Genomic DNA, 27,672 nt, shown 5'->3' on the forward strand with positions numbered 1-27,672 from the left:
CGATTGAAAATAAATCTGTTGACCCCGTGATTTTCCCACAAACAAACACGATTTTCAATTAAGGAAAGTTTGCCGCTTTGACCTAAAAATACTATTAAAATCAACCGATAGTAGGTCAACAAATGAATTTACACGTCAAAAGACAGACTCTTGAATGGAGTTATTGGCGGCATTAAGTTGTTAATAATACCCTGATAGATCATGCCACTCGACAAAAATTACAATATGTCTTTTCCGTGATTGTTCCGAGTAGGATCATCCAAAATATGGACGATGTCCCCGCGTGGGCAAAATTAATTTCAACGGCGCCAGTCGAGTGTGTATCGCTCGGCTGTAAGCACACGTGTGTCTCGACTGATGAGCGCGTTCATAAAAACCGCTTCGTTCGACGACGCACCCGTTCATAAATAAATCGCGTCCTACGTCTCTCGAACGAGAATAAAGATATCAGTTTTCAACGAGGCGCCACTCATTTCTGAGTTTTTGATTTCCGATGATTTTTCATCTCCGGTTTCGACGACGCCGCCTGGTCCTTTCCCAGAACCGACGCATTCAACGACTAAATAAATATTTGAACTGTAGGAGAAACCATTTATCTATCGAAAATAGAATAACGCATTTTTCCATCATGGTGTTCACAGACGATTCAATATAGTTTCAATGAAAAGTAAGCAATATGTCTAATCTTTGTTAAAACTTGCAAAGTTATCTGTCCATTGCAAGACTACTGTGAATATCCATTGAAACAATCAACTTGAATGTATTTTAACGTATGTATTTTCCTAAGTTGCCATAGTGAAAGTCTACCACGCATTCTAGCATAAAACAACTCTGATACTTACAGCGTTTGTATATTTCTCAATGGTGCAAATGTCCCATTAGCCAGCGACTGGATCTTGTTATCGTAAAGCGATCTGCAATAAAGAAAATAAATGAATTCGTTTTTGAAAATCATTACAAACATTTGCTCTTTATCATTGCCATTCAGCTACAAGGTTAGAAATTCATAAGTAACTCTATGGATAGCATCAATATCTTGTCAACTTAGCAGTGATATAAAATCAACACCCCGTAGTAGAAGCATACAGCATTTGATAACAAAATTAGACATTCTCGCCGCGGTATCCGATCAACTGCGAAGTTACCGCATCAAGGACACCGATTCGCGGTACATTAGTTCACACTTTGATACAACGGACCGGCCTCGAGAAACAAATTACCGACAATAACAGCCGCATAAGGAGCCAATTATAGAAGTGAAGATGATTCGTAACAAGGCATAAGAGTGGCAACGTATTGCGAACAAGTGCCTCATCAGTTCACTTTCCCTTAAGAGCTGTCCGAAAACAAAAACAATATCAATGTAATTCTATCGAATCCATAAATGTATCAAATGTTGGAATCATATGATATAACAGGACCACAATTTTCAAATTTGAAGAGTATTCGATGGGCTTTGAGGGTATAATTACTGAAATTTGAGGGGCGCTTTAAGATCAACTATGGATTTCAAGTTTTCTAAACTGAAATTGGAATTGTCATCTTGGTTGAAAATTGTTTGAAACGAATTGTTCAATTTGAAATATGCGATTAAAAGGATTTTTCTATGGCACATTTTCAGATTTAAGGAGTATTTGAGGGAATGTAGGAACCATATATGATATGGGAGGTGGCACTCAGCAAGCCAGACCTGACCAACTTGGTGATAAGGGTTCAACTTCGGAGATATTCTTGTGACCACCTAACTTGGATGTCAGGCATATTCTAATGGTGGACTTGTCAAAACGATCACTTACAGTAAGTTTAGATTGAGAAGATCTTTGAAAATATTCTTGCGCACGCATTTGATTTTGTTTGCGTTCAAAAGGCTGCAAGAAAACAGAGATAGTATTGTACATTATCGTTGTCGAGTTTTGAGATCACTGAAAAATTAATTTAAGAAAAGTGACATTTCTAAATTAAAACTGCGAATGCCTAAAATCGCGACCATAATGAAATTAAGCAATCGCCGCCTGCTGCGTAAACGCATTCAAACAATCAACGCTACGAGAAATTGTGTAATGTTTCAAGAGGGAGAGCTTACAGCAATTGAAGTGACGACAGTCCCTGGAAAACATCAACCGGCAACTCATTGATTTTATTACCATACAGCACACTGCAAATGAAACAATAAATTGACTAACAAATCAAAGGAAACACGATTACGACATCGGCGAATGTGAACGTTTTCCAGTTCACGAACACACAACGCGGTAATTATCTCTGTTGCAAAAATCACCCGACTCGCGAGTAGACAACAGAATTATACGGTAGTGTCGTCACTGTTCGCTGTTTAATGAAGCGAGTAAATACACCGGGGACCGTAAATAAAATATACGGATGTCAAAATAATGACCACATTCTAGAACATTACGTTGTAAACAACATCAGGTAAAATAATCTAAGGCATATACTCGTATTAACGAGCATACTACGCTTGTGCGTACATACGTGTGTGCCTGAAGGCTTACTCGTTATATAGTTGCATAAAGATCGATTAGTTTGATTTCCAACTTACAGAGAATTGAGCGACTTCAATCCGACGAATGCATCAGGTGCGATCGCTGATATCTGGTTGTTACTGAGGTCACTGAAAAGGAGGACACATACACGCGTGACATGGTTAGAAAAAGCGGTTGAAACGCTGTTTGATATTGCAGTATGCAGAATTTCTCGCCGAGGAAATTTGTTTAATCAAAAGGGGAACAAATCAACTGATCTACTCACATTCTACGTAGTCTTTTATAATTAATGAACGCTTTCGATGGAATCTTCGTGATTTGGTTCTGCTCCAAACGTCTACCAAAAGAAATACGTACATGCAATATTTTGTATAATAAGCTAATTCTTTATTTCATTTCTTTGAATGTATTTCAATGAGGTGTTAGTCTTACAGTTCGGTAGCGATTTCTGGAATATCGTCAGGAATCTCCGTAAGGCCTTTGTCGCGGCAATCGACGATACCATTCGAGCAAATACACTGACCGGGACAGGTGGTTTGGGCGACGCACTCAGGGGGATGTGGATTTTCAACACCTAAAATAGACAATCAAATTGGAAGTTGAAACATAATGTACCCACATCACTAGCAGCATCACTAGCAGCATTGATGACACTTTTTCCTACATTAAACGATCTTTGGCCCAGTTTTATTGACAGGTCATGAAGGGAATATTTCCAATCATACAAAATTAAGGTATTTCTATCACTTAATTCCAAATTTCCAATAATTCCATGTCTATATGAAACTCATGTTAAGACGTTTCCGCCAATGGTTTGAAAGAAGCCTAGAATTTTCAGTGCGAGTAATACATCGTAGTATAACATTCAATGTTTGCTTATGCCAATAATGACTTTTGCGTTTGAAAATTTTTCAAAAGAACGCAACTCACTACAAAACTAATTGAATTATTCTATTCGCGTAGATAAATGGGTGACTAATAAGCCGGCGAGTAACTTCGACAGGAAAAACGGAGAAACACCAATCATTTGATGAGAAATTAAATCACGGTGTAATGAGAAGAGCGACGTTACGCCCGTTCTTACCGTTGCATGTGAAGTCGGCTTCTTGAAGTTCGGCGATCTCGGCATTGCGTAAATGATTCGGCTCTGAACAGGTCGTAAATAGCCCCAGTGTCGGGTGAGTTCGCAGCCATTTTGCCAGCCATGATAGATGACAATCGCACACTAAATTGTTATGCGCGACTCGCCTGTAGAAATTAGAAATGCCGAATCAGTTTTGTTTACGTAAGGCTAAAAAAATTATACTTTGTTTCTCCTAATTGGCCGGGTAACTTACGTAAACTGCAATTGAATCTTTAATCAGTTCATTACTATAGCTGCCAATCTGTTATGGTTAACCTGATTATGATTTTTTTAAAGTAATGTACAGGGTAGATAGGTGGCCAGCTGGGTCAACTTTTACGCTCAGCAGAAAGGAGAAACAAGGTATCAATTTTTTTTAGTTTAAATGCCCTCGACCAATTCCAATATCTTAATCGAAGGAAAAATTGTGGTTAACAATATCACTATTATGATCGAATGAATATTCAGATCGTATTTGATATGCACACAGATTCAGTCATCATTCTAATCCTTGAGCGTGAAGCATTTGATAATGAGCTTTTCTATAAAAGAAATGAGCCCCATAGTCTACATTTTCTAATGAAATGCCACATCATAAAAAAGCTGCATCATCAGCCTTAGGAACCGGTTTCACAGTCATGAGTATTAGAGTTTCCTCTGAGTTCAAATTAATTTATTTACAATATTCTACTATCGCCAGATTTTACCCAGAACTTTGGAACCAGGTCCAGATGGTTAAATTGACTTACGTCACTCGTAGTTTATGCATATTGGAAAATACATCTCTTGGCAATGTTGTGATCCTGTTTTTATTGATGGTTCTGAAAATAGATACAAATATTTGTCACACACATGCATTTTTCCAAGACGAAGCCTTATGAGATATTTGTAGCCGCATCTGCTCGAGGCCTATCCCCGAGTAGTTCTAATGTTGCAGTAAACGAAAATGACAAGGGACCCATCAGTAAATTTGTCAGTCTGAGTCTGAAAATAGATTTCTCTGTTTACCTTGTAGACCAACTCAATTACTTACAAGATTTCCATATCTTTCAACATTTTGATGGCCTCTTCGGCTATACAAACTATTTCGTTATTATCCAGTTGTCTGAAAAAAAGTAATCATCAAAATCATCTTATCGCCACTTTTATTCTCTCAATCACCACCCCTTTCATAAAAGCTGTACTAATTTTCTAATTTCCTCTGGGATTGAAGAGATCTCTCGAAATTAATGACTGAACACCAGAAAAAAAGTAAGGGTACCGGACTAGAGGTAATCCCGACACAACTAAACAGTTCCTCAGCCACCAGAAATACAAGAGCTCGTCAAAACCGAATCGACTTACGTTTCACAGTGCAAAGCTGCACACAATGCAAAAACAAATCTTTTTATAAGCTGCTTAAAAAAATTCTATTAGGCCTATTACTTTCGTTTAAATAAACATTAATATAATCTGAGAAAAAGCTTATTCTTCAGTGTCTTAAATTGTTTTTATTTTTTGTTGTTTTCTTTTCTGAGTTACTGAGTAAAGGACCTCTGAGGACAAGAACACTGTAATTAAATGTCCTTACTGTTGATATTTTTCTTTCCATGGTACATTTACTTACAAATTCCGAAGTAACGGTGCACCTTTCAAACTCTTTCTTCCGATCATTTTCAACTTGTTGTAACTGAGATCCCTGAAATGATGTACAGCGTAAAATTTATTTAGACGCCGAAAACAATTCTTATCGAAGAATTACATTTGTAAATCAATAAGGTATCTCTGGATGTACTGGCATGACTTGAGAAGTGAGACTCTAAAAAGAAAATTCATAATTCCCCAAGCATGTACACAATTACAATTATCAGAGAGAGGTGATAAAAAACATTTGCCATTTTCCGCAATGCACGCAACATATAAAAAGCATGCACTGAGTAATGGGGATTATAACTAATCAACCATTTTGTCTATATACTTTGAAACATTTGTACGTAAATGATTAAATCTTTTTATCATACTTGGCAGTCGAATAGTTTCATGTCGATAACAACAATCGCAGAAGTTCGAAGAATTCATGCGATAAAATGAAAAAAATTATTTTCTATCCGCCCCATCCGCCAGCATTAAAGTGAATCATCTATCCCAAGATTAGCTAGATTAATAGTCAGACATTCGATAGTCGATCAATTTCGATCTCGAACAATTTAAATTGAGATGAAAGTCTGGCATTTCATGAACTGCAATAATCGATGTACCAGGGGTAGATATCGATGCTATTCAAATAGACTTAAGTAATAATCGATGGAACATCTCTTGATTTCGATATAAATCAAAACGCGAACGACTCGACGTCGATTTATTTCTAGAAATCAAGACGGGAAATATCACGACTGTTTATTTGCCGCAGGTGATCAAACACATTTGACTTTAACATGGTCAAGGGTGCTCGATACACTGCTACTCGAGTAAAACAAACTCAATGACGCTAAATTCGATGTGAGAAGAAAACATTTTTTTTAATCAAGAATCCGATTTCATCGTGGGAAACTGTTTCAAAAAGAAGATTGTATCGAGTGTCTCTCATCATCCATTTGCAGACGATCGCTTAAGGATCGAACAGAAAATGAAGTCAAAGCGCTCTCCTTCCGCAAATTGTTATTCCGCGAGCGGTATTAAAGATTTACAAGGTATTTTCGAGACGGAATACAATGGCAATCGCAGCGAAGAGGTTAACGTCACTGATTTATCAACGATGAAGTACTTCGCGACGGATAAATGAAAAGGTCACAGGTTCACAGCCCGGTTCAACAAAGATAATGAGGATTAATGAATTCGTGAAGAGTCCTTCAATAAATGAGGACTCTACTTTCGGGGCAAGTTTAGACTGGAAAAATAAAGCCGGCCGAAGACTGAGTTTGAGCTCGTGAGCCTCATACTATAAGGATTTCATCTTTGGTATTGGAATTTCAACAAGGATTTAAGCAGTCTTATGAATTGATCCATGCCAGAATAAGAATTCCAATACTCCGCATGCAGTCTAGGAGTAGGTACCATGTAAACTTTGACATGTTCCAATGTTACAAGGGTAGGGCCTAATTATTCCTAGCTCACTAGTACAGTATCATAATTTGCCTTGCGAAGCTGGGCACAGTTGGTTATCTGATAAACACAAAATTTACCGCGATATTCTACCCGAAAAATATTTAGGCCTGTACTAGGACTCAGGAGTGGCCCTGAAGGAGAATCATCAAATCACTGCATTTGCATGCTCGAGTAGAATTTGCGGTCATGAATAACCGTTAATGTCGTTCATTAGACCGGGCTATTAGCTGGTGATGTGGAATAGTTGAAGAGCACTTCGAAAGCCGATGATAAGGGCTGGATATAACGCGGCGAAAGATTCTTCAACAAGTGATTCACTGACTGACATGCAGGATATTAGACCGCGGTCGTTTTTTTGTTGCAACCACGCACGCAGCGGGAAGAGTGAGTATTTGTTTAAGTATGATCAAGTGGAAAAAATTCAGTTCAAGTTGAATGTGAAAAACGAAATGAGCAACCGTGTGTAAACATAAATGATTTCGAGTTTCATCGGACACAACAATCGGAAGAGTGGATATTCGGTGAAAGGTTAAATCTGTTGACGGTATCCATAAGGCTATAGGCTTATTAACCATTAGGAGGTCGATACTATGGCAGCGCAACATTGATTTTATAAATGTCATTGTGTTACCCTCTATATCTATGATATACTAATAACAATAACAATAACATTAGTTAGTTACCTAATTGTTGGTGGTAAGCATTTATAATCGGATGAGGTTACTTGAAAATATCTTATCCTGAAACTAAACCACAGACAGGTTACCAAACCACTGACTAAGGTTAAGTTTAGAGATAGGTTAAGGTGAGAAGATGGTAAGCGTTCGTTTTAGGGCTTGGAATAGGGTTAGGGTTAGGTTCACTGCTGTAAATAGTAAAAATATCCAGTGGTTTGCAATGAGCCTCGGTCTGCTAATGAGAAGACCTTGTAGTAAATTAGGCCAATTGAATTTTTCTTCAAATTTTCTAAGTTGCACACCTCATTAGTGTGTATGTACATTGCGAATTTGAATTTCCCTCACTCAAATATTTTTGACGAACTAAAGCATTAGGCTATTTGATTTGAGTTGCAATCAACAGGTTGATATAATTCCTGTACCTGAATTAATTCTGTGGGCATCATGGTCACATAATTTCCGTAGTTTTTACAGTCAAAAACAAAAACAAAATCTTTAGTGGTTAGTACAAAACTTTACAGCATTTGACATTTGGGGATACAGGTTTTCAATGGGGCGCTTTACGAGTAATCGTAACCGAAAACCTCACATGCCACAGTATAAACCTCGCTTTCCGAAGCCTATTTAAATCAAATCAAATTTATTATTGTTGAATTTCGAAAGATTGTCACCAGGACAAGTGCTGATTATTCCTCCTTGAGTGATCAGATGTTTCCAATGATTTTTCAATGTTTTTAGATTTTCTACTGGTCCGCCTAAGAAGTCGGCCATGGCCGTAATTTAAGGCAGTTTGCAGGAGTCCCCACGATGGAAATCAGGGGATTCGGGATTTTCGACTGGATTCAGTGACGACCCAGGTTGTGGAATTTATCTTTGGTATGAAAAAGAACTCGAAACTGCCAGGTCCATTTGCCTTTTGCCGTCATGATGCGGAGAGGTGGCACCGGCTCCGAGGGCGATGAAAAGCAACTCCTGCGAGTGACAATCGATTTCTCGGTCAGGCGATAACGAGCGACCGGGGAGTTGATACTAATCCCGGCTATACCGGCAAGGATGGAAACTTTATCACCGCTCAGTCCATGACATCTTCAGACCGAACAGAATCGACTTATTGACACATGCACGCACACCAAACATACCGAGTGCCAACGAAGCCAAATCAACCGATGCCCGATTCTGCTCGCAAAAGTAAACAGCCGAGCATAAAATATGATCGAAGCATTCATTTGAAATATTTACCCTCATAGTTACAGTATCTACAAAGATAATTGATTAATTGCTTGAATCAACATTCAGTTTAAAATCAGCATCTCGTGAAATAAGCGAGAAGTGTGTGTGCGTGTGTGTGTGTGTGCGTTGGAGCGGGTGGGGGGGGGGGGTTAGCGGGGAGAGGAGGTTTCTCACAAAAGAAATCTTTCGATCGTATCAGATTTTTGTAGGTTCCTTTTGTAAACAAAAAAGAGCAGATTCGTATGTCGCATTTCGATACGATGCAGGTGAAAAACGATTCTATACAATTGGCTAAACAGCCAACTAACTCTTCGACGGGAGCGGGCCGGATTCCTTTCGCCAGACTGAAAAATTGCCCAAGACATAATTCAACCAGGTGAGAAAAACTACAAACCGTATGAGTAAGTGAATCTTGTCAGGTAAACGTTTTCTCAGTAGCGTACCTACACAAGGGTAAAATGTAAACTGCCACAACAAAATCACTAACCTACAGCTTAATTGTGACGCGGGCCTGTTTTCGCACTTAACGCTACGAATCATTTCGATAAGCCGAAGTAAAGTGCTAGTAAAATTGATTGCTAATGTACGAGTTTCTGTTTACCTATGTATTTTACCTGTCGAAAGTAGATTACCGGTTATTCTGCGAGTAATAAATATCGAGAACCGACTTCTCGCCGGAGTCGCTGATTCACGGCCGAGATTTACTACCGCGAATTTCAGAAAGTCTAATACAGAAAATACGTAATCGGTTTACAAACAATATTGTAATATTTTCTCTAAGAATCTGGAGCTACTTTATTCATAAAGTACGTTTCATTCACCCTGTCCCAATTTCGATGATAAACCCGCGGTTCCACGCAGTTACGCACTTCAGAAACGACATCAGATCTGGCTGCTCGATCTAACTTTTTGAAATTTCTTCCCTTTTTTCAAGCTGCCACCATCAGAAAAATTTGAGTTTTCCTCCAGAACAAGATTTTACATTCCGGGAAACGAAGTGAACGGTTTAGGCGATAAGTAAACTTTCTCGTGTACACTTGACATTTCAGATGTTCTAATGCGTTAATTCCGGTAAATATTTACCGACCACTTGGAAAATGTGAAGCCAGGGTGTGAGAATTTTCACGACAACGACAAAAGCAGTTCAAACGGCGAGCACGCGTCCTTGTCGACATCATCACCAATATGATAATGCGTTCCCTAACTGCCAATGCAAAAATGGCTTAGCATAGTCAGACGTCGGTCATTGGCAATTGAAGACAATTGGATCGGTTTATCGCAATGAATTATCGTTCCCACGGGCATGGGAAGTTAGAGCAGGGTCGAGCACGTATCATGCATCTCACGTGTTGTTGCGGACGTTTGGAACACATTGCCGGTGCAAGATAATGGTGATTTACCCGTCAGATCTGAAGGCAGCCTCTTTCATTAGAATCGGGCGCCATACACACGGACGCACGGTGATCATTGACGTTGCTAAAACAAAATGACATAGCATATGCGGCACCAGACTGGAGGGCGACTGCAAAATTTGCAGTTTTCAACGACAATGTTACAAAGGGGCGAGTGCAAAGCATCCGACGCGCCGATCATCCACATTACTCATGGTTCATTGTTTCTGACCGAGTAAAAGGCAATTAATTTGGGCCCAACGTACGAACGTATCTCAAATACGTAAAATAGATAGATATGGGAAGGCTGAAAAAAAAATCCCGAGAACAAATATTGTCGTTGAAGAATAGAATACTAAAGACATAACTGCAAAGCAACGATAACGAGATTTCTGCAAGTTGCCACCCTTCTTCACATTCGAAATGAATGGTGTAACATTGAAATAAGAAAAGAAAATTCACCGTCGGGGATTCGAACCTGATATGATAACGGGAATCATTACATCGACGTATTGTGATCCGGAAAATAACTAACAGAATCGAAGGGTGCAAACTAACACTTAAAATAACTAAATAACATTTAATTTGAATTCGCTAAGAGATAGATTGTATGAACAGAAAATGTGAAAAAGAAATCATACACGAGAATATAAATGGGGTTTTCTGCCGAACGGACAGAAAACCCTGATGAATATCAAAAGTCCTAGAAATCAAAATAGAAATAACTAATTCACGGAAAGATCATTAATATTTTTTTTCAGATCAAAGTTCTCAAACAAATGGGTCAATATGAAATCCATCTATGACAAATTTGTGACTTCACCATCGTGTAATGAGTCTAAAACTAAAAAAAAGACCACCGCAATGTATCGGACCGGTTCCCGGACCTACGGCGATGCCTGGCTCGCTACAGGCGTCTGGCGCTTGGATATGCGACGTTCAGTTTTTCTCTGGGCTCGTCAGACGGCGGATCAATCCACCGCCACGTATTCCTCCAGCTCTCGTACGAGTTTCTCACGGGCGATTGATTTGTTGTATATTGAATTGTGAAACTGTTGTTAACTAGACATTGATTGGTTTAAGCAGCTGATATAACTTCTACATCGACGTTTCTCTGGCCATTAACTATGGTTTTACACGGAACTCGATTAGCTTAGCACATGCTCCCAAAACCCTAAGTGACTTATACATCTCTTTCTACGCTAAGTAGTCAATGATACACCGGCTCCGACACGAATAATGCATGCGCACGGCAACACGGAAGCCAAGACCAGAAGATATCCTTTTATCCAATCAGAGGAACACCTAAGTCGTCAAATGCATCAAATTCATTTGATCGGTGATTTCATTTCAGTCAGTTTTACTAGTCAGTTTTATACTAGTCAATATTATAGCGAAAACGGTTTTTTTGCACAATGAGTCATGACTTTCCAGTCTCATATCATCAATTTGTGCCGAATAGAATACATTTCGGAATTTACGAGCTAGCATTCAACTCGAATGTTTAGTAAACAGCTAATAATCGATAGACCCGATGGAGATCGAAGCGTATAAACAGACGAAAAAATGTCCCCGAGATGATTATAATTTCAGCTAATTACGACAAATATTTTGGCTGTTTTTATGCAGCCTACGTAGCTCTCGATTTTTCGAGTCCGTTGGAAATTACCACAAACCCTATGAATCAGAGAAGCTTATATCGCTCTACCGCTGCTTTTATCAAAACTTGTTTGTTGGTTTAATGAGAATATGATAAGCAAGAATATTGGCACTAATTCTGACACTCGTTGGGGGTTCGATGTTCTTATCCTTATCGAGGTTGAGTGAAGGAAGGGTAAGTGGTATGCCATAAAACTACGACACGTAATCAAGCTCCGTGCTCATCACTTCGAGGAATTTTTCTACTTCCGGTGGACGTGAAGAAAATCCAGAATTGCAGGTGCGAGGCCTCATACACTAAAAATATCATCTACTTCATTGAATGTTAATGCAAATAGACACACTAACTTCAGAAAAAAAGAATCGGGAGTTGCGGTCGAAAAATCTAAATATCTTTACTTTTAGAGTGTCGTTGATCTATTACAAACAAATTATTGATTGTTAAAACACTTTTTTATAGGATGGTCGTGTCGTATGGATATTTTGAAATAGTGAAATTGGCGATAACCATGGAACAGCACGCTTTCCGGCTTGCACATAAAATCACTGATATGATACCATTAATATCCGATAAATCCACGCGCAAATAATCTCCCTGGCTCCCAATGTCTGGTTCTTAATCCAGCTAAATGTCAAATACCGAACATTATAATAGTCGTTCGTTTAGTTTCGTTTAAGTTGGCGGCTTTATGAAACTTTCCAAACAGGGCTGCACAGACTAGTGATGTAAGGGTCAACCGCTGCTACAAAACTCAAGAGAATGCGATGTGGTAATGGAACTATGTACAATTCTGAGAACATATTTCAGGACTTTTTTTTCTTTCTTTTTAAATCTGCATTTCAACTCGCAGCTTTAAAGCAATGGTCTTACAGGAGTGAAAATAAATATTGGCTTAGTTTACTGCTTTTGTGAAAAGGATTTTCACATGAAATAAGGAAATCATTTTTAAACGAAAAAAAGTCCATTCAGATTTGAATCAACACTGGCGCTATTCAAAAGGTGTTTCGAACCGTTCCTGGTATTGGTTTAGTTTGTGGTTTGACGACAGAATGATCTTTCTACATTCAAACTGAATTTTCATGTGGTCACAAAATTCCACTCGGCTTAAAATGGAAATAAACAATCTTATGAAAACATGACCACTATAAATCATGATTCGACTATTTACATTCGTCGCAAAGTAAACACGACAATGTCGCTTATAAAAAGAAAGATTAATTTCGATTCATCATCAGGTGTTAAGCGCAGTAAATTTTCGATGTCACGTAAAGATGTCATGTTTAAGTGTCTTAAAGCGAACGCGGCAATCAAAATGCCACCGAGGCTTGAATAAGACAAAAAAATGCCTTTCGGAATTATACCCCACGTCCGCCTCCATACACGTTTGTGCACGCAGTTATTCTAAGAAGTCCTACCAAAATCTAACGAATTAAGGATAATCTGCCAGGTCTATGGACGGACACGTTTTAGCGTAGACTTTATGAAGACACCTCCAGGAGGCAAATTGAGCGCATAAATCACTATCCCGGTGGTATACGCTGAGTGCGAGGAGGTAGAGTGGTGAGTGCTACACCTGAAAACCCGACCCATAAACATTCAACGATAGCACTTGGAAGCTCACTGATGTGTAAATGGTCTTGCTAATGGCTTGTTCTCCTTGTCTTACCCCGCTAATGACTTATCAATCATAGCCCTGAGGTTACATACAGAACTTATGATAAAATACATTTTATGCAATATCATTGCCCACCAACAGTAACGGACGAATTGCTTTGCTCTTTGGCTTTGACTTTTAAAAATCATTTTTTTCGAAAAACATATCTATAGTCCGCCGTATTCGTTTTTGTTTTGATGAGTAATGTGCACACTCGGAGCTGTGCGTATATCGCTCTCGATCTAATCTCGATAAAACCACGAGAAGCTGCAATCCGTATCAGACACACGCCGTGTACCATGATACCGAATTATTTCAACGTAATCAAAATGCAACATCAGGAATCCTTTTCGGCTTCCAGGAGCGTTGCGGCGAAGCATCGATACGGTGTCCCCGAGACGCTTGTTTTCGTTACTCGACCGTGTTAAGCGTTACTGTTGTTTTAGCGTCGTAATTTTAGTGATAACGGCGCAGACCGGCGCTCCGCAAGTACGCCGCGAATTCGCCGAGAAGAACTGCTAAGATACAGTTGATTGGCTGGATTGCCTTACCAACTCGTTACACTCGCACTGAAGAATTTCTGAAAATCTGCCCGCCTTTTTCACCCCATCACATTCGGCAAAAACATTTTCTATGCTATGGGTAGATATTGGATTACTTTCAACATTTTTGTCTTATTCCGGGAACTGACGGAAAATTTTCTTTAGTTTTCACGATATTATGACAAGAAAAAATATATTTCTCATTTCACAAATTTTCACAGATCTTGCATTTAGTGGCTGAACGACTTGAAACCTTGAAATAACGACATCTTTGTCAGTTAGTATGTATACATACTATTTTCCATTCAAAACTTAAAAAGTTTTCGGTATTATTTACAAGGTTTAAGTACTATTTACTGTTCAACGCACTATTGTGTACATTAGAGAGGTTCTTTGGAATCATATAACTTTATACGAAGCACCTGCGGAATAATAAAAATTTGCATCCATGCACGAACTACGAAGATGGAACGTTTCTTCTATCATACGTCTATCTAATTTCAATACAATTTCCTCCCGGGTTGCCTCGAGTTTTTATTACGGAACAGTCCTTTAATTGCCGTGGCTGTGTAGTTCTTATGGAAGCCAATACGACAAAATGAATGAAAGTAATTTATATATCAAATATTTAACCGGAATGTGCACTCGCTGGGAACATTCAACGCGTCTAAATGTAATGCGTTTAAATTACCAGTTTCACCGATTAGCGAATATCATTAGTTCATAATAAAACGCTCTCCTCGGCAATAACGAAGTTTATATGAGTGAATTAAATATAAATGCATCAATTGTTGCCCGATTTACGATTGCTTAATCAACCCGTCGTCCAAGCAGTGCCTGTAATTGTAGCGTGTATAACGAACGACATTATTCCTCCCCTGGCCATCGTTTTAGTGCGTAGCTCTTGCCAAGCAGATTTATTGCCAATAGGGTTGTCCATAAATCCCGACCGTATGGTTACGAAACAGAGCTCAAATGAATGATTTACTGAGATATCTATTTACCATCAGTCTTTGCAATCTCCCAATTAAAAAATGTATATACGCGAGAATAGTGAAAGAATCCTGTGAAGAATTAGTATGATTCAATATACGTGTGATGCATCATGTCCTATTGCTTATGGATCAAAATATCATCAATGATCGTAGATAGTAATGATAACGCATATCATGGAAATTATAGCCCATTTCACCAGCTATTCCGTCGAATGGCGAGATTGATATTCGTTTTTTACGCCCTGGTAGTTCATTTTCAATCGTCCTCTTCGTTAGCAGGTGATTTATTTCGGTTTGATTTTGATTCAAATTTACAGAAGAGACTATCTGGTGGATCCTCAACCTCTGCAGTACTGTTTCTATTCTGGTCGTTGGGAATTTGATACCATCAGGGCAGTTCGTAGGATATAACAATGATATTTGCAAAAATGGCATTTTTCCAAAATTTCTGGCTAGGGGGGACATTTGCCTCCGGCAACCCTGCTAAATACGACCCTGTTGATGCTCAAAATGTCTAAACCGTTTGATAAAATAGGTAAATGGATGGGAATAGGTCACGTTTTGCTAAAGAGTTGGCAAATAAAGTCATAATCACCAGGTTCCGCTTGTAAAAAATGGTCGATAAAAATCGCACCTGATATCACCGTGTACGTAAAAATATAATACATAACCTACGCTGCTTTAAAATATATGACATGTTAAATCGTCGATTCATACTTTGGACACATTCTACAAACAGAACTAAACATTCCAATGAATGTCATCTTCCATTTGTATTAATTTCATGCGAAAACAATACATCGGTGCCACAGTGACACTACTGCGACCCATATAACTGGGTGAAGTGATACGTATACACGATAGTCAAGGGTTTCGCGAGTACTACATCAACTTCTACACTTCATAGCCAAAAATTCGATCAAAAGACAATTCGACGCCATTGACTTTGTTGACGAAAGACCCATCGTCTACTATTTCTTTTACGCCGACGTAACGGATGGGCTTGTTGTTATCCTTTATGAAAGCAGTGAGAGACAAATAACAGGAAAATCCTCGCGCACCGTACTTGAGCGGGCGGTAATCAAATAGATATTTTCGAAACCACGGGAACTCGTTAAGTGTTCTAGCATGTTTAAATTTGAGAAAGCCCTTTGGAAATTAAACGAATTTCGACGAACAATAGTTCGCCGAACCTATTTAGTAACCACTTGTATATTTGCTAAAACGTGAAAGTGTTTTGGGCGTGTACTGTTAAGGGGTGATTGGTATAAACGTCTCTTGAAGACTTTACAACAAAGCCACGTTATCTATTCGAGATTGGTGCGAAATGTTACCTCTTAGTTCAACTTGGTTCGATCCTTGAACAAACATTTTGCTCAAACATTACAACAACGATTCGATTAGTAATGAAAAAAAGTTGACAATTTATCTAAATGAGGTTTTGCTTTTGATTTTTCTTTTGATTTTTCTTTGAATTTTTAATTAGTCACCGCCAAACACAAATGAATCAGAAAATATCATTGGTCGAATTCGAGTTGATGTCATTTTATTGTCGAATTCGTGATGTATGCTTATTAAACACTTGTGTGCGCTATCATGGAACTCATGACTGCCGTAGTTCGGGTTGAACGAATTAGTCGTATAAAAACAGTACTGTTTGTGGTAGATGCTGCTTTCATTCAGGTTTGGGCTGTTGGTGAAATTGAACGATTGTAGAAAAGTAAATGATAGTTCTGCGAAGCTATTAAACGCATTTATTTGCTTAATGGCTAGAGAAGGGTAATTGTCACGTTCTGACCCAGGTTCTAGTGAATAAAAATATTGCAATAAAACGTGAAATACACGCCGTCATCGAATTCGCTATTGAGTCTAAATGCCGTAAAATAAACCTTTCTGCAACCTGCGGAAGCTTTCTCCCTGCTGCCGTGTAAAATGATAGCATTTTGCCGATCCAACCTCAATTTCAAATGGTATTAAGTATCAGTCGTTTAGATCATTCACCAGTGAACGACTAAGCAGTTTATACAGTTCCGAAAGAGAACGGAGTATAACATAAACTGAAATATCCCATATTTTTTTCGAATTCACATTTTACTCGTCTTGATTCTTATGTGACAAATATTCGTTGTCGACACCGGAGCAGACGTTTTTTTTAGTAACAGCTATTTTTCGAGAGGACACCCTGGCCAGATCAGGCGGAGTTCTGTGGTTTTCCGATTTCAAGTAGTCTGTCGCGTATAGTCGCTTTTTAACGCTATGAATCAATGAATTATCATGAGCTGTGCGGATGAATTTTTCCCCGCCATTGACGTTTGATCAACGCCACAAAAGGAAATTATGTCAACGAATTCGAGACTCTTTTACTATGGCGCATTATGAAATAATATCTCCAAGATCTGTCTTTTATGATCGACCAAACAAAATTGCATGCAACACTCCTTTAAACCTGCGCCCGCGGAGAATAGGGCATTTGCAGAAATTACTTATTTTTTCGAACTCGTCGAAAACAAGACCTTGTTCAGAGACTATATGCAAAGGGGAAACAAAGTATACCATTAGCGTGTCGTGTTACTTTTCAAGAACACAAGCTTGTCATTAATTATAATTAATCAACGCGTTTTGAGTTTGTTTTTACTCGATTCTAATGGCTCCCTCGCTGAGACGCAAATGTATATCGCCGCGGGAGAATAAGCAGTGCGTTGGACTCATGTGTCATTGCGAAAAGAAAATCAGTATTTTTTTCATCAATCCGAAGCAGATGGATCATTCCGCGTATACTGGGGTTCGTGGCATCATCATTTACGCTATTTCGGAGTCGGCTTTCGGTATACGCGAAGTGTCACTACGACTAACGATAAAGATGTAAAACGAAAGACGTCGATGTTACTCGCCTTTGAAGAACGTTATATAGCAACTGTTGACACACGAGTGCGCGGTTTTTCGCTCACAGATTACATGTTTCGACGATTAAAACGATGCATTAGTCACGATTTCTCTCTTCGAAAACGATATACGTGTACTTCTATGATGAATTTAATAACAAAACGCGATCCGAACGTTTGAGAGAAAGAGGAAGCGACCCTCAACGTGATGAAAGGATTACGACGGAATTAACGTATAGCGCGGATATAATATATTAGTCGATGGTATTTGATTCAGTCTGATATGTACACCGTATCGTGGCTACTGTGATATTCTCGATGCTTGTCAACGATATTCAGTTACGTAGCAAAGATTCATACACAGAGTGTGTAATACAAGAATATCTAAATCTACGTCATGTTGGGAAAATATTACATAATTGGAAATATCGAATTTGCGACTAATCTGACAGACCCAGATCAGCGAAGACTTCGTAGTATCATTAAAGGGATATAGCAGAGCTGAGAATCAGAGCCATCGCCGTATCGTAGCATTAAGGGGAGGTACCACAAGGCTTAGGGTATATCCCTTTACTCGGGGTAACTGTAGCGTATATATCCCTTTACTCGAGGGTAACTGAGTCAGGGATGCATCCCCAATATTACATCGAATACTTTTTTTACGAGTTTACAGCTAAAAGCCCCGCATTTTGCTATCAAGCGTGCGTGAACTCTAGCTGAATAATTTGATTAAAATCAAACTGCTTCGTGTTGACATACCATGAATGGGTGTACGTGCTTTATGAGCTTGTGTATGGTCTTGAACGGAGAAGAAAAGCCATAGTTAAAAGCACGTTGGAATGGAAGGCGCATTTATTCTGTTATAATTGCCGATTGACGTATGCTAATTTGATACCATTGAAGACGTACTTGTGAAGGTATTCGACAGTAAAATGTACAGCGTTATGAGCCTTTTAGTTTTCGAAGAGGCGCAAAGTAAACTTTACTACGTAATTTTCTCCTTCGTTAGCTCGACAATTGTGCGCGAGTTCAGGTCGTCGTTTCCATAAGCGCGTAGCTCGCATCCGATCCTTCCATTCTTTTCGAACACATCATTGCCGAAATTGGAGTTCCGGGTAATTCTGTCCTTTGTCCCGAATATTTACTTGCCGATACCTTTTCGCAGTTCATCGTAGTTTAGATGGCCACCGGCGAAGGGGAGACCGTTCCGGATGAAAAGCCTCGGGTTTCATCGCCGACTTTTGATATTTGCTGAGAGATTCATTTCTTGCAGATGATGTTCAAATGCACATATAAATGCCAGACCGAGGTACACAAGGTCGCTGCACTGTCATCATCAGACAGTCGACACTCGGATTCGGGTACGAACCCCTCACAATAATCAAAAACCTAAATTTCTTGTTTGATATCATTTTTGGCTTTGTTAGGGGATCCGGAATTTCAATTCCGAAAGAAAACACGGGATTTCGGATAAAAACCGGAGCCTCGAAGAATAATTGTGTCTTTGACTGACTGATTTTGTAAAGCTAATGGATTCTTGTCCCCTTAACAGATTCTTTCAATGTGAAATGAATACACTACAAACTGGCACACATAGCCGAAGAACACGCTATTTTTACGGCACCCCCTATTATACACAGATCTGTTCTTTTCAAAAAATCTCTATATCGAAGAATGATATAAAGCCACATCTGCTTAACAGAGCTAGCAATACCTTTTCGACTCGGGGCTGGCTTATGAAGGTGTAAAATACGTCTCAACCCACTATTGTACTACTTTCTGTGACATTTTCACAGATAGGGTCTAATATACCGAGAGATCGAGTGTGTGCAGTGTCGGTTTGAATGCGTACGCGGTATCAATGATAGCAAGATGCGGCGGAGGTGAAGACAGATGAAACTATGGTGACAGAGCGCCAAATGAAGTTTACGTAGATTGTTTCATAATTACAAATAAGATTGAGTGGCCAACCTTGAATTATTAACTATTCTATTGCATGTCTCGTCTATCCAAGCATATGGAAAATATCTGCAGCGCGATTTGCCCGTCTTAGCACTGATGGAATTAAATAACCCCGCGCATTGGGACATCATCCTAAGACCAAAGCAAATTTGTTTTCTCCATTGTAAGCTGAAAGCAGCCTATATATAAGTAAATCATTTTTCCTGGTAGCTTTATTCAGGATGATGTACGGCGTATTTTTGATTGGAAACTTTCAACAGATTAAAACGATGGTCAATGGTCACAGATTCGGAAAATCTGTAGTTTGTAACAACGGATTCCAAGAGAGTAAATATGACGACGACGCAATTGAGAACCTATTTGACTTTGTATTCAATGGAGCTCTATATGAGGTCGTGTTTCGGTTAAAACTTGACCGTTCGTGCAGAAGGGCCAGAGATTCACGCAAGCCGACCAGTCCGCCCAGGTAATTGTATCGCTAAGGCGTTCATCGCCTTCTATGAATTGTATATTACGGGTCATTGTTTGCCGCAGATAACACCCACGGTGTCATCCTTCCTAGCTATTCACACGTCCCCGTTTTAATTGGTACTCGTTAAACATTCAGCTAAAACCTATGATCTTCAGTGCTACGAGGGTGGCGATATCTAAAGCTCTCGAAATGTCTCGTTAATTTGCTGTATTGTGATAGAATTCGACTTGAAATGGCTTAATTTCAATAATGAATAGAAACACCACCCCTAATTATCAACTCAACGGGGTTATACAGAAAACACGATAGATCCTTTACATATACATGTGAATTCTTTAGTTTTACGTTATTACGGCCGTTCTTGTTGTAATCTTACGAAGTGGCATTTTGAATTGATCCACTCGACCTCCGCCTTTCGCCGGTAATTGGAATGACTGTTTACATAACATTCAACGAACTGCATCTTCTAAAGTTTACGCGAATGATTGTTCTATCGCGGAGGTGAAGACGTCAATTCAGATTGCGAATATATCACGAACATAAACTCATTATTATCAGAGTTCGGGATGAACCTTGATGAAAATGTTAACGAGAGTCGACGATCCTGCTCGGTAAATCCAGCGTGTGTGGTGTAGATACAGCGGAACCTCGTGAAGACAAACTCCGATATAACAAATTGAAAACCGAATCAAATGAACTATCGATTAAACAATGTCGTTCTGCGTAAACGGCACCTTCCGTTACGTAATTAATATCATCACTACACTTTTTGTAAAAATACACGTAACGGGTACCTTTTCAGTTTGAGCACGTTGAATCATTCTTGAATCTATTTAAAAGTGGCCGACCAAATAAACATCAGATTTTCCTGGCCTTCTGTGGAGTGGACTACCGTGCGCCACCAGAGTGTTAGTAAACAAGAAATTGGTGGGGTTGTTAGGTCCGTATGTGCGGGTTTTTTTTAGCTCCTTCTTGTCCTTGACTCCACTCCACACCTCCACACCAGTGCCTAAAATCAGACTTGCAAATACCAGAAACATGTTTTACTTACAAACGATACAGCTTGGCCATCGTCGCAAATAACTGGTCCGGTATTGAGGTTAGTTTATTTCGATTCAAACGTCTGAAAATAAACAAGTCGAAAAAAAGGATTAAACTATATTTTTATCCATGATAAATATTGCTTACAAAATCGCTTTTGCAAAGACTGACAGTCCAGGATATGGTTTACTTAGTGGAGCTAACGATTGTCTAAATAATTTCGTATGAATATCTATCAATTTCAAATGATGAATATTTTGAATCATACGACTCTTGGGACTCTCTTAGGATATATCACGTAGCTTTCTTGATTAATGAAGGGAATTTGAACGAAAGTTGAATCGAAAGGTAAAGACTAGCGGGTTTGCCCAGAAAAAGCAACAGTTCCCAACCAGGAACTGAACATTACTGTTATTAAGCCAAATAGCTACAGTTTTCAGGTTTCCACCAAACTTTTCGTAAAAATGGTACGATAACCACACTCAAACGTGGTGAACAGATGATAAGATAAAAACCCACTATTTACAAATTGAAAGAAATCTAAAATCGAGAATTTATTAATTGAAACAATCTAAAATATAAGAACACGACGTTTCGATCTCACACTAGAGATCATCGTCAGGATGAATACAACGTTGCTTATTTTTCCAGCGAATCAAACCATTGCGGTTGTGGTTCGCCAAATATATTTGTTTGTATCACCAGTCTTCATCCAAGCGGATGAAGATCGGATTATATTATGTTGCAAGCAGCGTTTAACAAGATACCGGTATTTGCGTGCTCGAAAATTTGGTAAAAGCGACATCGTTCTCTCTTGAACACTCGAATCAACGTCTCTTGTAACAGAAACGCTTCGATATAGCTCTCTTTCCGTCGGTCAATTTGCCACAGAGCCCTAGAGCTTCATCCGGATGTGGACGGCTTGAGGGATAAGCGATTTTTTGATTTCTCGTCGTTAGAGCCGGACGAGTTGACAGATTGGCCACGATAACGGGGTTTAAACAATTCCGACAGTTGTTGCACAAGTTCATATAATCAGAATACTTATCGTGGGGTAAATTTAGTCCCATAAAGCCACAGAGCAAACAATAAACATGTAAAATACAAAGTGAAAACGCTGGCGATGTTTGGTGGATACGGACAAATCTTTTCGAGCACAGTGAAACATCAATAGATAGACGAGTGGACGTTTCCTTGTGAATTTCAAATGCGCAAAGATGGTCACTTGGCTAGAAAAGGATAGGCATGTATTTGATCCTCTCAAGCAAAAAGCCAGTTTTTCCACCAACCACGGAAGGGTGTGCTTCGTGTGGACTTGTTCTATCCACGTAGGGACTATATCAAAGTGCGATCAAGATGATCTAGAGAATTAATCAGTATCTGGACTTGGTTATCGTGCTTTCTGTGACAACATAGGAGCATGTCCGAACGAGATCACGATGGCCACGAATCTCGGGATTTTACGGATCAACAGTATCGATCACGTCTAATCGACTTCTTCCAGATCAGATAGCTGAAATGGATGCTGGCGTCTCGCAGCACTGCGGGCTAATACTCGGCCAGATTCCTGGTCTTTAATTCGCCATAATTCAATCAACATTATAATGCATGGACGTGATGGTTGGGCAATTGAACGTGTGTGACGGGCGACTACTAAAGGCTCTCGATGTAAATCGAATTACCGAGAAGCCATTACGCCGGAAACTCGACATTCCAGGAGAAAGGTGAAAAACCAGTTGCGCATTAACTTACAGATCGTGCAGTCAGACAAACTGGTGGAGATTTCTTATGGCAGAAAAATAAATCATCTAGTAACAGGTCCGTGAACAAACCTTGGAACCTTTGCACCCACAGGAGAGAATAAAGTGTTTGAAACTTTGATATGATTCGAGTCAACACAAATCATGAATTAGCTGTTTCTTCAAAACATTATTATTTGAGGTCTGATCCATGGGTTAATTCTAATCACTGGAAAAATGGTAAACCTTGAATCTAGTCCCCAATTTTGTATTGGGGACTTGATGTAAAGTAACGTGTTCAAATCAGTAGAGTGATCAAATTTGGGCCCAGAGTGAAATTTCAACCCAGAACTATGGAACTGAACGAGCCATTTCCACAGTTAATCCGAAAATATTTTACTGCGGATTATGTAGTCCCGGTCGTGCAGGGATGTTATTCCCTCAACAGAAGCCTCATCTGCGCACTGTTCTTCGCTTTGTTCTAGTTTGCACGAAGGGCAGTTATACTTTTCTAGATAATCACTCTCTGTTTTTATTCCTTTTTGCACCGATGTTTGCCTAAGACTTAGTGTACGCGAGACCAGCAGGGAGAAATTATGAGTCATCGCACGCGTGACGATGTGACTTTGAATAAAATTAGCATTTTGTGCGTGCCGTATGCTTTATGTTGGGAGAAACGTCTCACCGACTCCGCACCAACGTCTTCAGACTTGCGGTAGATATATCATGCATACACCACCAACAATTTCTTTTAAACCGTCCAATTTTCAATGCGTCGAACAATTTTCCCATGCGAATGTGAATGTCTAAATTTTTGCATGCGGTTTCATGTCTTGAAAAATGACGTTATGTAAACAGAAATATATCGGAGGTTTCTGCAGGCGGTGAAACCTCTAACGAATTGCTGCTAGATTCGCTTTGTTTAATCTGACCAAACGAATAGAAATTATCGGGTCGACCTTCTGCTAATTTTGCTTGAAACTCTGCTCTTTATCACATCACATATAATTGCAATAATTTCGTCGAAATGGCCGGAAGTCGCCATATGGGCGACAACGGAACAAATGAAACAGATCGAAATCCCAGATACGATTCCAACGAATGACATAACAGAAGCCATGTCCAAATGCGAGTATAGACGATGGCCGATGTATTTTGTGAAAGCCGCTTGGAGACCCCACCGGGCGGACGAATCTACGTGAAGACCACCCAAAATTTCACGCAGGTGCATAAAGGCAATTCAATCAATTATCATTTTATTATACGACTCTTTTTCCTCTCCACTCTGTTTAAACCGAAACGGCTTCCGAATTGAGAGGTATTCATACCAGATATATTTCATTCACTTCATTTCTCTTCATAAACCTTTCAATTCATTCACAGGGTTTCACCAATAAGAGGTGAATTAATTCCAGGAGAATCGCTGATTGACGGAAATAATTGGAAAGTCTTCGAGACTTTAAAGACCGAATCTCTGTCTGATGACAATCGCCTTATTCTAACCTCCGGCGTGGTGTCGAACTGTCTGCGATCAGATCGTTAAATCGTAATTTCGAGTTTCCACTCGATTATCAAAACAGAGATGCCCATCGGATCCTTAATAGATTAATCTGATCAGGTTCATGTTGCGCAATAATTAATTAAGCCAAATGGCAGAATAATGGCCGATGTGGCGTCAGAGTCCCGGATATAAACAGAGATAATCGGCGCTTCATTCTTTCGAAGCAGACGTCCGTGGATAGTGTGTAAACCGTTTCTATCCCCAGGCACAATTTCCACTCGGTTTCGTTCCGAGTCGCTGGGAAATGACATGTTTGCTTTCGTTATATCCCCCGCCGACCGGCAGTCATGATGGACCGACGGATAAAATAAAGCGATTTGTGATCGGACACGAAGATCGATGGATCCGGAGACATATACCAATAGTCCGTCTCATTTTATCGGTACGGGTCATTAAACGGTTGCTTAATGTCACTGATTGGAGCTGCAAGATCGATACGCCAAATTAGCCATACCCGTAATACATCACTCATGCGACGACAGACGATCAAATTGACATATTCGAAAGTTTTTGATTAAAATATCTACACTCAAAACGTCAAAGATATTTCCAATCGATGCGCATTTAACATGATTTACATGAAATAATTCAACTATATCTAATTAATTCATAATGATAATTATAAAAATTGAAATAACTCGCAAATATCATTAGCGTTTCGATCTAATGGTTACTCTTTAATAATAAAGGTTTTCAGTGGCCTAATTCCAATGTTTGTCCATTAATCATGTACATTACATCTTAAGGCATTTCGACGTTTTCTTGTACGTTGTTATTCAACAGATTTTCGAAATATCGCAAAAGGCACGCGCTGTGTTTATATAAACGGTTTTTAATTTTGCCGCACCTCGTAACCTCGGCGCAATTCCCTTCGATCGGTCACGTCCGGAAGCCATAAACTTTCTACATCGGTAACTCGCCGGTATAGGTAAGCATAACACCCACTTTGTGCGCTGCTTTCAAAGTAAATATATGTAATAATTGTTTAGTTTTGGTCGGTGGCAGTGTCGTGACACCTGGGTGGCCGTTTGACACAATTGAATGAATTGAGAGAAATGTAAATAATTATATTGTCACGAATTTACTCTGTCGATTTGTCTCGAATTTCTGACTGTTAACCATGACGACGGTAAACTATTGGCGAAAAGTCATTTTCTCAGTATGGCGCATACGCAGATAAACATAATTTGACAATCAATTTCTAGCTACGTTAAAAGTGAGTAATAACTGCATTCTCTAATACTTACAATCGTTCCATGCCGACCAGATCGGCAAAAGCACCTTTTTCTATGGAGTAGATCTGATTATCCAACAGTTGCCTGGAACAAAGAGAAGCAGAGAATCAAAGCGTTTCGAATTGATCTAAATATAGATTCAAAATCAAGACGAAGAATTGATGAAAAATCAATTTAACAAAAATTTCGACGGTAAATATTCGCAAAAAAGTATATTGCGCGTGACTCAACATTTGTAACGATGCTTCGCCTGCAGGCAATTTAAGTATGAAAGCGAATAGAATACTCGGGAATGTATTAGAAATTTCTCTTACATATCTTCTGAAAAATATTAACAAATTGCTAATCCCGTTCATGAGATGAATTATATCTCTAGAAAGCATTTCATTTCTATGACTCTTATCCTGCCAATGTACGTTCTATTAAAATGCCAAGATTTTCGTATTTTCCTGGTCAATTCTCGGCGAATTTCAGTTTTAGGATGTTCAAAAGTTCAAATCTCAAATCGAATTACGAACTTATTCGTAAAATCATTCGATATATATTTCAAAGGATCGCGTATCGTTAAATATTGCACGGTATAGCTGTCGTATTCAAAGGACGTAGAGAAAACTGCGATATGCAAGTTGAAAAATCACTCGTCGTTCAGTTGCGATTCTGAAATTCCTCGCTACCGATCTCTAGGAGAAACGTCATCGTTGAATGTCGGAAACGAAAAACATATCATTGCGCTTTGCGATGAAACATTCATTTCTAAATTAGCCTAATCGCTTGTCAGATCTTACAGAGGCGATGTCATTAGGTTATCTGCTTTAATTTTCCGACGAAGAATATTTTTTTCAGATGTTTTGGCCTATAGAATATCATCATGTATCTATATAGACACGTTTTATTGATATTGCAAATGATAAAGTATCATTATTTCCAACTACTCGCGTGAGGAGTGTTGAAAGAAGTCTTCTTTGGGGGAATTTAATGAATTTCTCAATCTTGGGAAATTTCGATTGGTTCTTCGATAACCTGTTTACTTGATCTAATCGACCGTTTTGTTGACAACTGCGATGGCGAGTTATTAATACTTACAATATTCGAAGACTTCGGAGACCAAGGAAATCTGTTTTCCTGATTACGGTTATGTTATTTCCTTGGAGGTCCCTGCAATGGAAGATACGTAGATTACGGTTATTCGTTAAACTCGCGACTCGGTGTAGACAATCAAGATTTGCCTCGCTGAAGGGATTTAGCAGTCAATGACTGCATTACGTAGGGATTTGTGCTGTTACGCGTTGAGTTACAGCGTCGAAAATCGTCGAATTACAGAATGAAAGGGTATTAATAGTTGAGTCGTCAATACGAGAATAAAAATGTATGTTTATATGATATCATATGATATTCATACTAAAAGCTCCCCTTATTACACGAATCACACTCTACCAAATATATGTATAGTTGAAACGGTAGCAACAAATGCAAAACCGGCCTTCATTAAAACCTTTGTTCTTATACGTCGTATGAATCTATTAAGGGAAAGATCAAATATTTTGAAAATATGAAATTAAATCATACATACGCATATTCACATTTTCATTGTACTGGAAGTGATCAAATGTTTACTGGATTTTTTCCCCCGAAATATGCATGCAGTATCTCTAACTAGTAAAAAGTGATAACTTATGAATCGCGAAATGAGATTGTACTCCTTTTTATCGAAATCAAACACATTCGTCTAGAATTCGAAGACCTTGAGTTTGTAAAAAAATACTGAAACTGAAAAAAGTATATCACTCGTATCAGGCTGTAATAGCAGCATGGTGACGGCTTGTTTAGAAAGAGACAAACGGAAAACAATGATGAAGATTAAGGTTACGGAAAGGACAGTGTTCATCGAGCAAACGATTTGTCATTTTTACCGGATACAATTAG

The 27,672-nt window shown here is 39.0% G+C and overlaps 1 protein-coding gene across 1 annotated transcript in view; it reads right to left on the minus strand.

The window, feature by feature from the left end:
• The window catches only part of LOC141898751 (slit homolog 2 protein-like), a 42,771-nt gene that overhangs the window by 10,933 nt on the left and 4,166 nt on the right, over positions 1 to 27,672 (minus strand). The window contains exons 2-14 of the mRNA XM_074784827.1: positions 26,833 to 26,904; positions 25,762 to 25,833; positions 21,225 to 21,296; positions 5,231 to 5,302; positions 4,658 to 4,729; positions 4,374 to 4,445; positions 3,586 to 3,749; positions 2,934 to 3,075; positions 2,767 to 2,838; positions 2,558 to 2,629; positions 2,084 to 2,155; positions 1,797 to 1,868; positions 843 to 914 (exon numbers count right to left, since the gene is read on the minus strand). Coding sequence (XP_074640928.1) covers positions 843 to 914; positions 1,797 to 1,868; positions 2,084 to 2,155; positions 2,558 to 2,629; positions 2,767 to 2,838; positions 2,934 to 3,075; positions 3,586 to 3,749; positions 4,374 to 4,445; positions 4,658 to 4,729; positions 5,231 to 5,302; positions 21,225 to 21,296; positions 25,762 to 25,833; positions 26,833 to 26,904 — 1,098 coding nt within the window. The remainder of the gene's footprint in view (positions 1 to 842; positions 915 to 1,796; positions 1,869 to 2,083; positions 2,156 to 2,557; positions 2,630 to 2,766; positions 2,839 to 2,933; positions 3,076 to 3,585; positions 3,750 to 4,373; positions 4,446 to 4,657; positions 4,730 to 5,230; positions 5,303 to 21,224; positions 21,297 to 25,761; positions 25,834 to 26,832; positions 26,905 to 27,672) is intronic.

This window comes from Tubulanus polymorphus, chromosome 2, assembly GCF_964204645.1.
Source record: "Tubulanus polymorphus chromosome 2, tnTubPoly1.2, whole genome shotgun sequence".
Taxonomy (NCBI): domain Eukaryota; kingdom Metazoa; phylum Nemertea; class Palaeonemertea; order Tubulaniformes; family Tubulanidae; genus Tubulanus; species Tubulanus polymorphus.